Source organism: Megalopta genalis, chromosome 16 (genome assembly GCF_051020955.1).
Source record: "Megalopta genalis isolate 19385.01 chromosome 16, iyMegGena1_principal, whole genome shotgun sequence".
Lineage (NCBI taxonomy): Eukaryota > Metazoa > Arthropoda > Insecta > Hymenoptera > Halictidae > Megalopta > Megalopta genalis.
The window spans coordinates 407,270-425,178 of record NC_135028.1 but is presented as its reverse complement, the minus strand read 5'-3'; the positions used below and the strand labels follow the sequence as shown (position 1 = coordinate 425,178).

The 17,909-nt window shown below is 40.1% G+C and overlaps 1 protein-coding gene across 2 annotated transcripts in view; it reads left to right on the top strand.

Moving 5' to 3' along the window:
* Positions 1–17,909, top strand: part of LOC117224543 (uncharacterized) — a 33,457-nt gene that overhangs the window by 8,359 nt on the left and 7,189 nt on the right. For both annotated transcript variants that reach the window (XM_033477542.2, XM_033477541.2), the window contains exons 3-4: positions 12,585–12,744; positions 16,402–16,590. In XM_033477542.2, the coding sequence (XP_033333433.1) occupies positions 12,616–12,744; positions 16,402–16,590 (318 nt within the window). In that variant the 5' untranslated portion in view covers positions 12,585–12,615. The remainder of the gene's footprint in view (positions 1–12,584; positions 12,745–16,401; positions 16,591–17,909) is intronic.

Genomic DNA, 17,909 nt, shown 5'->3' with positions numbered 1-17,909 from the left:
GAATTACGTGGAACAGAAGAACGATTCGTTTGGTCGGCGAAATTTTCGTGTGCTAATCGAATTGAACACACGTGTACAATTGTACATACATATTCAGCGTGCTACGCATGTGTGAAATAGATCGTGGAAATATCACTTATCGCTTGTACGACCACGGACACACTGATCGAAGTTGGTATATCGCGAGCACCAGTCGAACGGTTATGAAAATATTTGCTAGATAAACGGAAACATCGTTTAGTTGCGGACGAAATACAGCTACGCGGGGTGTAGAATAGCAGGAAACCGAATTAGTAATTAATTATTTATTCGTTACCTTTATTCGAGTACAATTTTATTCGTATAACGCGCAACGCTGTTTGCAGAACCGTGTCGTCACACGCAATGTCCACATTTCACTGGAACGTCCTTTCCTTCGTTACATTACAGGTGTTAGTAGGCTGATTTTCTGCACACATTGCACAATAGTATGGCTCATTCTTCGGACGGTATCGCACTTTCTTTACATTGAGATTCCACCTGTATTATAGCGTTAAGAAGATGTTTTAGTTTGTACATTTCTTTATCCGTTATCGCGTTCCCACGTAAGGAACGTTGCAGCCACGTCGAATTATAAAGCCTTTTGCTTCTGATTCTTCTTTCATAGCCATTGCTAGGACGGCGATGTTTAAATTGTTTATCGCTGCTCCAAGATCGTTTTTGATGCGATACGTATACAGGTTAAATTGAAGAAGATGCATCTGTGCAACGCGTTTCTTAACTTTCATCGACTACAAATTACAAATGAGTAATTTATAAAATACTAGAATTAACGTTGTATTTTTGAATTTGATTTCGTCGATAACGCGCCCGTGTTGGCCAGCGCAGGCCTCGCCGCGAGACACGTTTAATATTTAAGAAAAGGACGGCGTCGCGACGGTGTAACATTCCACCCGAATGAATTCACAGACCGGCTCTCGGAGGCGAGAAAACCGCTATTATTCCCTGCCGGGCAATAATATTTGTAGCGGACAAAATGACGGGCAAAGCCGAGGCGAAATACGCGAAAGAAAGCGTTACCGATCGACGGAAATTAATACCGGCTCCCCCGTTCGTTATTTTAACATTCCAGATTTCTTACACAGAAATTGCGCAAGCGCTCGATCGTTACCTTGTCGAAGTATTTGCGTTTAACAGTTATATTCCTTGACATGTGTCGTGCTCGAAACTGTTTCGCATTGTGAACACCGGTAGGTACTTTCTAACATTCCAATTGCAACACCGACCATTATACGAATTCTTTCCAAGAAAAGTGAGCAGATATATCAACGCCAACAATTCAGAGAAATTAAGAAATATCCGATCCGGCTATAACAATGCTGGCCAGGCGTGTTAAATATTAACGCTGAACCCGGCGGAGCGACCGAATCACCGTTTTTTTAAACTTTCTACGATATTTAGATATTTTCTTTTATCTCAATAGCTCTATTTTAATGCCTCTTCTTTCGTTTTAAATGCAGGAAGATGTTAAATAGCGTCGTTATTGTTGATTTTGAGTTCTATCGCCTCCCACTGGATAAGTAAACGTTGAACTGGCGTTTTTCTCTCTTTCTCTCTCTATCGCTATTTATCTATCTCCCTTCGAAAGATAAATGAAAACGAAATAAAAATGTCAAATACTGTTCTTCGTGTATACACTGTAGTATGTCTTCATAAAATCCGCGGATAAATCACGAAGAAATGTACACAGGAGAACGCAGAAACTGTTTTGGTTACGTTGAGCGGAAATTATACCACCTGTTATCTTTTTATATCAAGATCCAGCGATGTTTGTCGTCCATCTCCGACCTTTAACCTATAACCGAACCAGCCCCAAATTATTTTTACAATAAGTTAGAGTTACATCAAAGAGATACGAGACTTACAAATCTATCTACTTCCGTTCATGCGCGGCTTTTCCAGACCTAAAAGCGGCCTTCGACAGCCCAGACAGACGAGATGATTATCCAGGATAATGGAGGAGATGGGATAGGAAGGCAACTTTGAAACAGTATAACCGAAATCTATCGGGAAACGTAACACGCGGCGATGATGGGAGAAAAGAAGACCGATGAGTTTTAAACCGAAAGAGGGATCGGACAGGGCTGCCCGTTAATCCCCACTCTGTTTAATCTATGCATTGGAGATCAGGGGCAAGAGATAAGGAGAAAAAGAGAGGGATAGTTGTCTTCGAGAAGAGAGGAAGAGTGTAGAGAATAATTAATTGGTAACAAATGTGATATTGTATGACATGTTTGGGGGTGGCATAAGGACGAAAGGGTAGATGGAATTAAAAAGAAGTGCACGAAGTGGATTTTAGGCCTAGACAGAAGGACGTCGAACTACACAATGATCGAAGAGACCAAGAGTGAAGAGCCGGGCATCCAAGTAATAGAGAGAGAGAGAGAGAGAGAGAGAGAGAGAGCGCTGGGACACGAGGAAAGGGTAAAAGATCGGACAGCAAACTGGTTGTGGAATGCTTAAAAAAGATAGAAAAGGAAGGTGTGACGGAGAGAAGAAATAATTGGAAGGGAAAAAGATGGCTCGGGTTGGAGGGCTTAGGAAAAAATAAGAAATCTTCCCCCTTCTAATATCTGTAACCACGGATATTACAACTTCGGAGGACAGTTGTACGGTATGATTTTCGTACGAGACTGCAATTGATCGGCCTTCAGATACGAAAACACGATTTGAAATCTCGACATCGCGGCGCAGTCAGATTCTATCGTTTTGGATAGACAGCTGTAATCGCAGGAAGATGCTGGAAACGAGTGAGCAATATGTCGGAGATAATGTATCTACTAAGGATGTAACAGAAATATCTAGATCCCAATCCGCGTCTTACTTTATTTATTATTTATGAATCGGAATTAAAATCAATTCCAAATCGATTCTATGAAAATAACGCAAGTCGCGTCACATTGTCCCAATAAGTTGTGGAAATTGAACTATTTTTTATGACGATTTCAAATATATTGCAATTTCTTGCGATAAACTATTAACAAGATTCTGATAAAGATATTTATCGCGACTCGTTTCATATATACAATTCCATTCCGCTTCGATCATCTGTTTCTTCATCGTTTCTTGCGATAAGTTATTAACAAGATTCGGATAAAGACTTTTATCGCGACTCGTTTCATATAAATATAAATAATAATAATTAATCACCGATATTACCCAAGAGCTAAAACAGGTATTTCGCGCATATATTTTGTATAGATTTGTCATATTCTTCTCATATTAATTGTTCATAAACATTCACAGCCTAGTAATAATAAACCCATCTAATGTAATATCCTGTGCGCGATAGCCCGACTTAAGAGCCCGACCTAAACTCGACCTAATCATCGATACTTTCTATTCCCTCTAGTCGGGTTTTCTTCTGCTTCTTTCACAATATCTCGAAAACCATTAACTCTTTGCGGTCCGCGATATTTTCGCAATGTCGTTCCAGTCGATCAGCGTTACATTCGCAATTTACTTCTGATTCTGCACAGTCGATCCCCACTGTCAACGTCGATCACATTTTACATACAATGGCTCGCGAAAGTGTTCGAACATCTTTTCAAACAATTTTTTAATCAATTTTTTCAAACTGAACCGAATCGCTTGAATTTCTTTTTAGATGTTAGAGTATTTAAAAAATCGAGGCGACAAGTATCTATATTCTAATTTGTAATAACGCGAGTGCCGAGCAATTTTTGTTGAAAACATTCTGCGCTGCCGGATCATCGGAATTGTCTGAAAAATCGTGGTTTGTTTTGAAATTGGATACGAGTGTTCCGTGTGGAGCGTGTTGAACGCGGCACGCGGCCGTCAAAACTTAAAAGTAGCCAGAAGCAGCACCTGAAATAACCATTCATTTTCTTCCCAACAATTTCAGCTTTCATGCGAAAGATGTCCCAGGTTCGATATTTCTCAACACTTTTTTTCTATAAACCTTCTCAAAGTTTACAGTTACCACAAAGTTCAGTTTGTTTCTAAATACATTAAAACCTATTCCATAGGCAATTAAATAATTAAAATATAATCACCAAAGCACGCAAACCTGTTTCTCGATGTTTTATAATGAGTCGTGAAAGCAATTAACTTTATCTCGATTTGCATAACTCGGTCTTCAAAAATCAGTATCTCTCATTATGCAATAATGCAAAAGCAATACAGTAATGTCTCTCTAATTGACGCCCAGATTGCGAGATATATAAAGAAATATAATTCGAGACACAATTATAAAAACGAGCCGCAAGGCTCCTGTTCCCAAACTGTCCATTTTTCTGCACAATCTGAGCGTCGGTAAGGGAGACATTACTGTAATACATTTGCGTCGTGAAACTCGAACTGGATACGATCTTGTGACAAACAAAAATTTGTCCGACTACAGAAATTCAAGAAATTAGGTTAAATTACCACTTCGCAGTGGTAGAAACAGTGATAGATATAGAGTGTTAATTCCGAGGCAAGAGGTAAGGAAATGGACGGCGTGTTGTTTGCGCACTTTTTCTGCCGGTATACCTTTCTCTTCCTAATGACGGAACGCTGCGCCGGTCTCGACCAGGGACTCTCGTATTCATCGACCTCCATTGCATACCGCGATGAGCTTAGAAGATGATCCCCGGGAGTACATAATGCGGTGACGTATGGCAAGAATGCGGGACCGATTGGTCGGTGTCTCGAAGGAGCGTCCACGCATTTTTCGATTATTTTGCTGTATCGGCCGAAGCGGTCGAACGCGCTAATTGGATCGCCTGACGAAGAGAGACGAGCGAGTCGAGGACTCGCGAGGACCCTGAAGAGAGACGAGGAGAGGGAAATGGGACGTATGGAGAGATCGAGCGAGATAGCGAGAATCGATAGATAGCGGTGGTAGTCGATGCGATGAAACAGCGCAGCGTCTGCGAGAGCCTCGGTGGTGGGGATAAGCGGACCCAACGACGATCCCCTCTTGCTCCTGTGCTGCACCCTGGAGCTGAATGAAAAAATTGGGCCAAATGCAAAAACTTTCGATGGGAATCGGATAAAGCGATGCAGTTTTTTTTATGTTAAAGCTGAAACGTTGTAGAATAAGAGGGGAATAGAGAGGACGTGGTACGAGTACGGATTTTACTGTGCCAATTAAAGCGACGCCCGAAGACGAACTAAATAGCTTTTGTTACCTGTATTGCACTTCTTAAAACATTTAAATGATTGAAGAATAACGTTGTTTTTAAAGGTGGAATAAGTACTGGAAGAACGAAGAAGGAATACGGAGGAAATTGCGACCTGTATCGAGGAAAGTTCGTGTCTGTAGGATATTTGATAGGAGAATGCGATGGAACAGATATTGATGTAGCATAGATGATGTAGTAAGCGGTAGAAAGGACGAGAAGTTGGAAAGGCAACAAAAAAGGAGAAGGGGAGTGCGATGATATAGTAGGCGGCCATAAAAACCAGAAGAAAGGAGGTGCAATAGCGGGAGAAAAAGGAGATAAATTTAGACAGTAGATATAGGAAACAAAGAATGGGAATCAGAGTGAAAAGTGAGTATAAATATGAAGTTAATTATAGCCGGCAACATAGCAAAGACACGGCAACTGGTCACTCCCGTTTGGATTCTCAAGTCTTGCAGTAAATTCTCCCTAACAGTAATTTTCCTCAAGTTTGCAAAGAAAAATAGACAATAGACTAAATTGGCCATTTTTCTGTACAAGTTGAGCGTCGATTAGGGAGAATTTACCGTATCAGCTAGCACCCCGGCTATAGCTGATCTAAAACATAGATCTATACGTTAGATTTAAGTAATGATCTTGTAAATAGTTATTTATCTATTATTTATTTAATTAGCAAGCGTTTGTAAATAGATACCAGATTTGAACTATTAAAACCGGGATCCATAGAATTTAAGTTGGTTTTTTCTCTTCTCATTTTTTCCCACTATGTACTCGCTTGCTCCCCCAGTGGGCTAATAAGACTGGTATCATTAAACTTAACCATAGTGCAAGTTAATATTTAAGTGCCTCGTAAACGTTAGTTGCGGCGTTATAATTATATGGCTAATTTGTTCCTGCTTTATTTTTTTCTCTATGTTTATTTGTATACCGTGTATTTTTTATCCGATACGTACAAGACCGTGGCCCCTTTTATACTAAGTTCGTACCTGGAGTATCTGTTTATCTTTTTCCACAAAGTTTGTTTCCGAGTTTATTTTATCTTTATACGGTGAAAATTATTTTTTAAAAAAGTACAATACTATTTGTGTTTAAATTTACCTGCAATGCGAATCGATAAAAGAAATCAAGTTCAGATTGTTGGTGGCACGGAAAATAAAAAACATTCAAAATGCTAACAACGAACTATTAAATATATCTGTTATCTGCGAATGGCGGCATGCAAGAATGTGGTCAAGATGAGTGCGGATTCCGAACAAGAGTCGGAGATAGATAATTGGCTTGCGCGCGGTTCTTGGTAGATTTTAATTGCTAATTATTTGAAAATGAAACCGAAATCGCAAGTTCTTTACTCTTGATTTTCGTCTTACATTGTTATGTTTATGAGGTTATCATACGTTAACATTTTTTCCCACGTATTACCGAACATCCCATACATATGCATGCGCATTTGTACATACAATACGAAATTATCTGGTGTGCAGATTTCAATACACATGTACCATGATTATTACTGCAACTTTTTGCGGTAATGGGTACTCTCCTCTTTCTCATTATTCAGATGCAAATACGTGCAACATGTGCAACTGGTGTCGCTGGTTTTCACGATTTTATCAATCCCGCTCACTAAGTAACTAACTAACTAACTAACTAACTGACTGACTGACTGACTAACTAACTAACTAACTAACTAACTAAGTAACTAAATAACTAATTAACTAACTAACTAACTCTGGTCATTGTTTATTAAAATGAGATCAAACACGACATGCTTTGGACCATATTTAATCAATTACAGTAATTACTCTCTAATTCGCGCTCAGATTGCGCTCAAAAATGGACAATTTGAGAAGAGTATTTAAAATATTTACTGAATTTACTGTATCTGCCAGAACAGTATAATGTTTGGTCTCAATTTAATCAGAAAACTGTCAGCAAAATATCACAAAAAAATTCAATCTTAAAATGTTAAAATTATGAAAGTTACGTCACTGTATTATGAGTTGTCATTCCGGGTATTCGAGTCAATGGAGCCGCGTCGCGTGCCGCATCATACGCTTGACCGACTCCGTCGAACCTTAGCATAGGCGTAGGAATAGCAGAGCACAGGGACCAGCCTCCAACAAGGACCGTTAGGGAGAATTTCCCGTATTTTTTACCACGTCGAAATGATAGCTTTCGAAAAGAAACTTTGTTGACCCTTATTTTAGGATGTCTAAAAAACGTTCGGTAATCTTTCTCGCCCAAAACGATAAATCGTTTCGCCGTGCCAGTCGTTGGAAGCTGTTGCGGTTAGTCGAACCCAGCGTACACAATTTTTGCGCGGTGCGAACAGGAAAGGTTAACGATAACGTCGAGGCACGCAAAGGATAACGTTGCTTAAATAATTCAGCGAATTCGACGAACGATCGCGCAACGATATTTTAACGAATAACCCCGTTAAATGATATTTTTGTCTATAAGATCCGAAGAACGTCGCGATTAAGAAACTCTCTAGAAACGCCAGGAAGACGGTGCGTTCACCTCGTGTACAATGTATGATGAACTGCACGGTTGCTGTGTGTACGACGACGGTAACGAGCTGGAATATAGCCCCGGGATAGGGTTAATCTTATGTTCACTTTCACTGCGCTGTCCCTGCGCCGCGATTGGCCCTTTTCAGAACCGTTGATTTATTTATCCAGGAAATTCCATCCGTAATTTTTATTGGAAAGCGTTTGGCGACAGTGCGGTGAAAGCGAACGTTGAATCGACTTCTCCGGGGGTCCCTTATTCGCCCGACACGAAATTGGCTCGCTTTGCTACGCTATAATTGCGTGTCGATAGGGATCAACTTGGATCGATCGTCCTTGCTCCCAAAATCAGCAACGCTATAACGCAGTTACGCGCGACCGTAATAAAAAGGAAAAATGGGCGCGCGAAAAATAAACAATCGGTGAAGGGAATTTCGATCGAGGAAATCGGGGAATTCCAGTCGCAGGCGATGCGCGATGAGAGATAAAACCGACAGGGGATCTCCCAGCAAATTAACGCGTACGCGTCAACGTTTCGGGTCAATCACCGACCGGGGTCTTTTACGCGAACCGAGAAACGAGCACTCAAACTCTCCGCTTCGCGATTGAAACGGGATATCCCGTTCTCGCAAGTTTCATTGGATTCGGTGCCAACGGTTCACAGATACGTAGCACATACAGTTACATACGATCGATGATTAGGTAATAATTGCGACAATCGATAACGATGGACGAAAATTAACGAGTTGCGATGAATAATTTCTCACTGATTTCATTTGTTCGTGTATCGAAAACTGAACACATTATATGTATTAATTAGTATGTATATTAAATATTAATAATAATGTATAATATATATTAATATATTAACGCAATTAATATATATTACATTAATATATTAACACAATTAATATATAGTAGTTGTATATTCACTATACACAATATATAATCAAATAAGATTTGTCTCGATTTCTGCGAAAACGAAGTTTCCGATGACAAGGATTTATTGTATATTTCCGACTTATTTTTTTACGTCGTGGACGACACCCGGTGTACATAGAGATACATACATAGCACATATACTACATACGCTGACATATAAACGTTAACTTTGTCAAAGTGATAGTTGTAAAGTAATAATTGTAGGTTTCGCGTGGGAAATAAAACGAATTATTCTTTTAAGCAAAATCGTCACAATGAAATGTCGATTACAGAAATTAACGCGTATGTAAATATATTTTATCGCTTCGATCTACCGTTTCAACATTTTAAGTGTTTGATTAACGGTTTATCTTATCGTTTGAATTTGTTCTATATACATACATTCCAGGAACGTGTTTCGAATAGTTCTGAGTCACAGTGCACATTTTGTTGTATGTTTCCTGTATATTTTGTATTTCGAAAGCTTCTCGGCATATAAAATGCATCGCTGTGTTATTAAAAATTGTAAAAGAATTATTTATAAGCGTTATAATATACACTGTTCCGTTTCTCTTGTCTCGGATGGCTTTCGCGGTTAAATTTCCATTAAATCTCTGCCTCTGCCAGCCACGGATCCCGCTGTCTCCCCTTTTTTTCTTCGATTCTCGAGAAACCGTTTATCTTCTTCTATTTTCATCGTGCTCGACGCATCATTTTGTGCAACGTCGAATAGGTCATCCGAGTCTAGAAATTCTTTTTCTCTGTAACAACAAGGCCTTCGTGAATTCCCTCAAGTTTTGTGCAACGTTCTCCTAAAAAACGTCGACTCCCTTTATTAAAATACAAGAGTAAAATGAGAATAAAGAATTAAAAGAATAATACAAAAATAAAATGAATATTTTCATTACACACACACACACATACCAGAACACAAATTTTGATTCCATCTATCCACGACTGACAAAACGATTAACAGAAATCTGCAAATACTACGTACCGTAATCAACGAATTATATTATTTATAAACGAATTCTACGCTCTACGTACAATGTGTCGCGAAACGATGCAACGTATCGAACATTTGAAAAGACTGGGAAATGTGCCGTCTTGACGTTTCTCCTTAACTCGTATTCCCGATCGGAGCGTGGCAAAGTGAAAAAGCGAACAGAAAAACGCTGATTACGAAGAACCGGAGAAGATAGAAAGTAGCATCGAGAGGCCTATTAACTATTATAAGGTATACCTCGGTTCGCACAGTTCCGCGTGTCGAATAAAAAAATGGGCGTGCGTGGAATGCGCTAAATAACGCGATTTATTTACGCGCCTCCTTATATAAACAAGAATGTAATCGGATAAAATATAACACAATATTCGAAGGATCGGGTTCATAGGAAAATATTTTCCGCATTTTTTTTTTCTAATTTTACAGCACCTTGACATATTATTGTTAGTCGCCGAGGAAACTTGGAACTAAGCTGAAACAGAGGGAATATTATGTTTCTCGCGATACCGTGTGCATGTACCTTGAAATCATGAAATTTGAGAACCCCTGACTAAAGCGACCGAACATAGACCGAACAAACAAATTGAATAATATAGTCTCGACTGTCATTGACAATGGTTTTGACCATTTATCATAAGATAAAGAAACTCCTTCTGCGTGTTATAGATAATTCGTAATCAGTAAAAACGACGATCAATAAGTCATACGCTACATGCAGAAAATAGGAGTACAAATTGTAAACAAGATAGTATGTTATAAAAAAAAAAGGTTTGCTCGTTCCACGTAATATTACAATTGATTCATAACATGTTATTGTATTGCGCGATGCAAGCGTGTTGTAATAATTGAAGCTTCTTGAAGCGTACCTCTTGTACGACGCCCGTCGTTTCATGGCAAACGCGTCGTTTCATGCCAATGAAAGGGTTAAAGCATCGAATATCTTCAACGAGTCCGTTCGACGTTTCCTTCATTTAGTTTGACGTAATTGAAACGATCTACGAAGTAAAAGAATATAGTAATTTTTCCCTAATTCGCGCTCAGATTGTGCACAAAAATGGACAATTTTTTTGTTCGCAAGCTGAAGGTTAAATTAGGGAGAATTTAGCGTACTTCGACCGAAAGAAAGATATCCCAGATTTCCGTTTCTGTTCGCGGAAATCCGCGTTTTCGGTTAATGCGCGCTGTTGTCCATGTCCGAGGCTAAATTATATGGAAATAATAAGCGGCTTGAGCCAATTTTTATTGCATAATACGACCGCGGAGCATCGGAGTGAGCGACCCAATTACAAACATTTATGGTATTAGATAATACTTTCGAATATGTAATTAGTGGACTGCGGATCTTTATGCAAAATGAAAATTTTCCAAGACGATTGTAACGATCGTAACGTCGTAAGTCGAATAGTTACAACTTTGCGGCGTCACTGTCGCGAATTGGCATTACAAGCGATTGTAATATATAATCGATACGATTTCTTGAAAGAATGTAGCCTACGAATTTCAGGAGAAAACGGAAAAAGGAACGCGTGTAAAAATGTAAACGAATCGCGCGATAATAAAAATCCTCCGCTATCGGAAATCGGTTTACCGAGTGGAAAATCCACCTTCATAAACCAGAAGAAAACATCTGTTGGTCGAGCGAGCTTTCTCTCCATATTTTCCTCATTGCTTTTTCTCATGAGAAGCGAAGGAAAGTTCGCGAACACATTTCTCCTATCCGGTACTACGCATGTAAAATACATCTGTTTCGTAGAAATGATCGTCCAGCAGAAATATTCGGAAATAAATTAAATTGAAATTCTCGCGTGAATTTAACGCGAATTCTCGCGAGTGAATTAAAATTCTCGCGCTAAGGAGAAACGTCAGGAGCTATAAAATGCGACGCTTAAAACCAACCGAGTGCGTGCACTTAATTTTTTCTAAATAATCGCGAAGCGCGACCGATTCGAATAGAACAAGCCTTACCAGTTCGAAGAAGAATTGCTTACGTTGAGTCCATGAAAATAGCCTAATTTATGCCGTATTTGGACTCATTTCAATTGGAAAAATCTTGGATTTCCATTATTACGACTACGCCGAGCGTGCACTTCCTCGCATCGAGAGACCAGCTGACTTGTGTCGCATGTCCCTCTTGCGTTTCTGAACCGTGAAACGAGGTAATGATAACATTCGAACTACCGCGGTTAAATGTCCGAAGACACGGTTCTAATCGGGGTCAGTGGCCTCCGTTTTTCGATTGTGTGCCCGTACGTGTGGCATACCGATCGGTCGACAGCCAGCGAGGCTCGATGTGTCGAGTCGAGCCATCGAAACCGTCGATTCTAGTATCTCAAGAATTTTCATTTCGTGTGAACATTGTTCCATATTTCTGGCACGCCCGATATATAGATCGAATCTTAAATATCACTCGTCGCTTTGTTTAAACGTTTCTGCTTCTTAGAAGCGCGCCTTCGCCTCTTTCTACACGCTTCGCTTGCACTTAACAATCTTCTTTGTATCTCGAATTATTTTCACCAATTTTATTACGCTTCTGTACAAGTCGCATAAACTCGTTGTCAGAGTAAAGCGTTAATGTCTCCCTTACCGACTACAGTAATGTCTCCCTTTCTGACGATCAGATTGTGCAGAGAAATGGACAATTATCTTGCGTCGGTTAGGGAGACATTGCTGTATAGCTCGCTCTGTGTTCTTTCTTTTAAATCGCAGGTACTATAGCGAATTAAAACGCGTCTTTTATACCTTCCGTGCAAATTCTTCGCGACTAAATAAATTACTATTTCGCGAACCGCCGATTAAAATTTCAGCTTCATCATTCCTTCGGACGAGTTCTCGCGAATGAGTTCGCAATATTATCGCATGCTTAAACCAATACTCTTGCTCGGCTCGCGCGTAAATTTACACGTAGGAAAATAATAAATGTACGCTCGATCGCGCGTGCAGATGTTGTTAAAAAAATTAACGATGTATCGTGTTCCATTGCAGGCGGTCTAAACCCATAACTTTCCTTAGGATAATGCGAAGTCTGGAGAGGTTATCAGGTAGCGATCAAGACTACGATCAGGAGATGTACATCGACCTGGACGACGCCTCCGTCGATTCGCTTACCGGAAAACGAAGTCGACATCATGTCGTTAGCGCAGAGGTAAGACCGTTTTTCTATTTTCAGAGTATATATACGGTCGACAGAGAGATACGCGCGTATCGCGTAACAACGCTATCAGAATTTAAGTAAAGATACCGTTTCATGGAACTACTCGATTATAAATATACAAGTTTATTGATATTAGCACCGCGCGCGTAATTTTATGTTTACGCGCAATTGTGCACCCGTTTCGCTTTCATTATTAATGAATTCACGTGAACGAATGGAACGCGTGCTCGTAAAAGTATATTCTTTTCTTCAAGAATCTCTGAAATATCGCTTCATCGAATTCTTTATCTGCTAAACAGTAGATTTTGTAGATTCTTTATCTGTTAAACTTTTCAATTAGAAATCACAAAACACAGGTTTGTTGTGTCAAGCTGCAATTACATTCTGCAAAATTTCAACCCTTCTCCGTCCATTTTCCCCTCTCAAGTGCTTTTCCAAATGATCAGGCGCATCGGAGAATTTTTTTCAGATTTTCGTTGTAATCTGCGATCGCAAAAGAATGCAGAACCGATCGAAAAATTGCAAATTTCTTGAAAACGAAATAATATATTGTCTTTACGATCGGCCTCTCCGATCGCTGATCGCTGCTTTTAAAGCAGCGCGTAATCAATGTTAACGATGCGAGTAAAAAGCATCGCACACATAAATTGGGAGAGAAAGAGCCGAGATATCGAGATATTAATTTAACAGGAGCAATCGAGATATAAATTTCGACGGGGAGATACTTTCTCTGGCTTTCACGGTTCTGCCGTGTCGAGCACTGTTATCCAAGTTCAAAATTGATTTCCTTCTGTTTCCGATAAATTATCAACGCCATATTACGAATCGATAGAGGATTTGAATAATCAAAAGGTTAAATAATAAAGATCTAGGAGAGTCAATTTCGGTTAATCGAGATTTTACTGTAGTTTTCTAAGATTCGACTTCTTTAACGTCCAACAATCCTTAAATATCTAATCTTCGCGTATAAAAATATATTCTATACAGAAGATTCGATTTAAAAAATAATCGAATATTATGAAAAACTTCTGTCGACTTCATTTTATACGCCAATGTATTAACGGGCATTCGAGTCCGTTCCTTTTCATTGTGCGCCACCGGAAGATCAACAAAGGCTGACGAACAAAAGTAACGCAACAGTTTTAGGTGCAAGTACGAACTCGCGCTTGTCAATCAACGCGTTACATACATTATTTCTCGCGATTACAACGATTGCATTTTCCATGCAACATTAGAACCATATAATTTGCATTAATTCGAACTGGCACGTCGAATGACGTCACGGCCGCGTTTTTCATACTGGTCCCAGATTGGTCATAAGTGACCGGGCAACCTTTCTATTCTAAAGGCCTTGGATTACTGCTGCACGTAAAATTAATATCTCGATATCTCTCGGCTCTTTCTCTCCCAATTTACATGCGCGAGGGGCTCGTTTTACGCGCGCGGTTTTACGCTCGACAATCGTTGAGGCCGTCGTCGAAATTGATCGCGCGCTGCATTAAAGGAATGAAACGCTGTTAAATGTTGCGGACGTTTTGGTCGAAGAAAGGGTTAATTAGTACGCGGCTAACTCGACTGCTCGGAGCGAGACGCTGCCCGATATAAACGTTGCAGACGCGATCGACGTCGCTGCACCGCGCTTCGACGCGAACCTAAACGCAACGGACAGAGCTGAAAACTCGTATCGTGTCAACGAAAATAGCAATTTTATTTTTCTATCATTTTTGAACCTCTGTGCCCTCGGGAGCGAGGTCTAGAGGGCCCTTCGATCGGCGTTCGCCCTGGGCTGAAAATCGCTGCCCGTGCGGGCAAGCCGTTGAACAGCTCTGCCGTAGAATGTGGATCGTGGAAAGGAATCGCGAAGCACCGCTTACTTTCTAACTCGAATTCCATTGCCGCGCAAATATTAAGCCGGCGATAATTGGCGATCGTCCGATTATAAACACCTGGCGACTGGTCAATCCCGAACGTTGTGTTCTCCGCAGGGTTCGGTGTCTGGCAAACTACACGCGACATTCATTTCGAAGCATTACAACGGAATTTGGCATTTATTTTGGTCGATTATTCGATCTTAGATCGTTGCAACGTTTCTTAAAGGAGCCGCGAAATTTTTGGTCTCGAAAAAGCGAGGCAAATCGAGTAACTCTGCAAGCCAATAAAGTAGCATACAATGATAAATAAAATTAGATATCGGCGCTAACTTAATCTTATCTGTTATAGCTACAAGACGCTCTTTGATTTGCTAGATATACAAAGATACGATTGGTTGCGCGGCTAGCGATTGTATCTTATAACGAAAATAATTTAGAAACGCGTTGACGTATTCCGGAGATAGTGCAGATCTAAACACGTCAATCGGTGCCATATAGTGGGCGTATTCCGATAAAATTCATAAAGTTTCCTAGAAAATCGAATATCTCAAAAAAATCGTCTCGCGCTTAGCGAATTAATGTACAATTTCTTCGTTGAACGTTCGTCTCACGCCTGAAATTATGCTGTTGTTGTGTAATAAATTGAAATATAGGGACTGAGATGGGCTAAATAAGGCTTTTAATAAAAATGTCAGGCAGTCCAAAAGTACCTGGTCGCTGCAATATACAGGGTGTCCCAAAAGTTACTCAAATTTGGGAAACGAGGGGTCATTCGAAGCGCCTTTTTCCTTAGCTCAAACGCAATCTGCGGCTTTGTTTACAATATCGCGGCGATATATCTGAATCGGATGCGTCTTCGCTGATCGTCGACGACTTTCCGAATCGTTAAGGAGAGGGAAATTCGTTCGAAGGCAATTCGGAGGCCACATGCCACGATTCGGAGACAATTCGGAGGCCACGATTGGACGGAGAACTTGACCATCGACGGTCGTTGCATTTGGTCACGTACCTTGTAGCTCCGCGGTTTTTCTTACCTGACTCACAATTCAAGCAGACCATTTTGCGTTGTCTTCCGGGAATTCGAGACAAAGGAGCCGCGTCGCGTGCCGCATCGCGCGTTTGACCGACTCGGACAATAACAAGAATCGCATAGGCGTTGGACCAGCACAGGGAAATTCACAGCAACCCGATATTTTGCATTCTAGGGAGAATTTACCGTATTTCGGAGCAGGTCTTAACTATTTAATTTAGTCCCGTCAAAGTAAACAGTTTAATTTTCTAAAAAAAATGTGTGTGTAATATTTATGCTGTTCTATTGTGTTTGAATCGATGACGAAAAGAAACACGAAAAAGTAAGAAATAATTTCACGCAGACGTCACTGTACACACTGTCTTAAAATGCTTTCGATACAGTCACGATCATTTAATTGTAAAATTCACTTCACATCAATTTGGGAATTATTCGTTCGGCAAAAGGGAACGTGTGATTGCAGTTCGCGAATAAACCAAAGTTTCTTTCACGATTGCTTCCGACTTTCGTTTCGTGTACACTGTAAACGCACAGCGAGCTCCGATTATAAGGGTACACTCGTAAAAGAAAGCGTCGATTCAAGGGTTTGCAAAAGAAGATTCTTCGATTCTTTTCTTCTACACTCGAAATTCGCGGAATAACGCGAAAGCACGCTAATATTTGTTGTTAAACGAACGAAGACGACGATTGCTGTGGAAAAAAAACTTACGATCTCATTTCATGCTTGTTTCTGATACGAATCAAAAGGTGGGCGAGGAGAGTGACAGTAGTGGTAGTGAAAGGAGCCCGAAACAAGCAAAGAGAAGAAATCGTGGAGGACCTCCGACAACCAGAAGACGAAAAAGTGGGATTTCTGCGCGAGAAAGGAACCTCAGGCGGCTCGAGAGCAACGAGAGAGAAAGAATGAGAATGCACTCCCTGAACGATGCTTTCGAGGTAATTTCTCCATTCCGTATTACATTAAACTAATTCGACGAAACACCCTGTGTACATTGACCAGTGTTTCAAAATTATCGACTCGCCTACCCGAAATCGAATAATTTAACGAAACTAAGATCATTTCTTTGTTATTCATGTCGTTCTTTATTTGTTCGTATAGATTTCCCAGTGCATACCGTATTATCGCGAAAACTGTTTCGCTAAAGAGAACAAATAACGCAAGGTTATAAGCTATAATCTACTCCTTAATCTACTTTATTTCATATAACGATGTAGGTATACGCACAATTCTGCCAATCTTTTCAAACACACACGTCGTTCATAAAGACATTTATACACGAAGAATTCAAATTGCTATGCGACATCGATGTAAAACTTTGTAGGATGAGGGAACTTCGCTGCACGTCTTTTCGATAAAAAGTTGCAAAGTTACAAGTAAATAATCAATATTTTTATCATTATTATTATAACGTTGATGTTAATTGAAGTAGTGCACATATTATATAATATATAGTTGAACCTCACGTTGCTTCCTATGTTTGAGACCGATTTCGTTATTTGCTTGTTCTATTGTTTGTGCGATTAGCCGTTTGTTCCAAATGGGTGGCGTAAGAAGGAGAGGCGGACCGATTTCGTCCCTGCTCCTACGATTTTTAAAAGGATTGCGACGCTACCGTAGCGAATATCATTTAAAAAGTAACGTACCTGTGAACACCGATGGAAACATTAGCATGTTTCGCGGGAACTCGTGGAAGTAAACTTTTAGCGCGAAGGAAATTTTTCCGATAAATCCACCCCTCCTTCTTACACGCCGTCCATCCTAAGTTTGCACTGGGTTTTGCTCTTGCCACGAACGTACCTTCCTCCTTATTCGTCGATTCTTTAACCAATCAGCTTCCCCGTTCCCGTTCAATTATTATTCCCGTTTAATTATTTGTTCATCGTCTCGCCATCCCCGAATTATTTCCCGATGAAACAAATGTGTTACAAAATTGTATCGCATCCATCTATCTTGTAGAACATGGTTGAAACTTGGTTGTACGTTTGCGTAGAACGATTTTGCTTGTTCGTAATATCTCGTTGTTTTCGTTACGTGCCAGTTAAAACATCCGAAAGTATATTTTCAAGTATTTAAATCACTGAACATCAGCATGACGGAATTATGCACTTCTACGAAAACACGTCTAGGCATATTTTATTATTTCATCCAACTTCATCCACTGCAATTTACGATAACCTTGTACGTGTGTTATTTTTTTTTTCTTTCGCCCATAAAGCTAGCAAAGTTTCTGGACATTACCAGCGACTTAGCACCG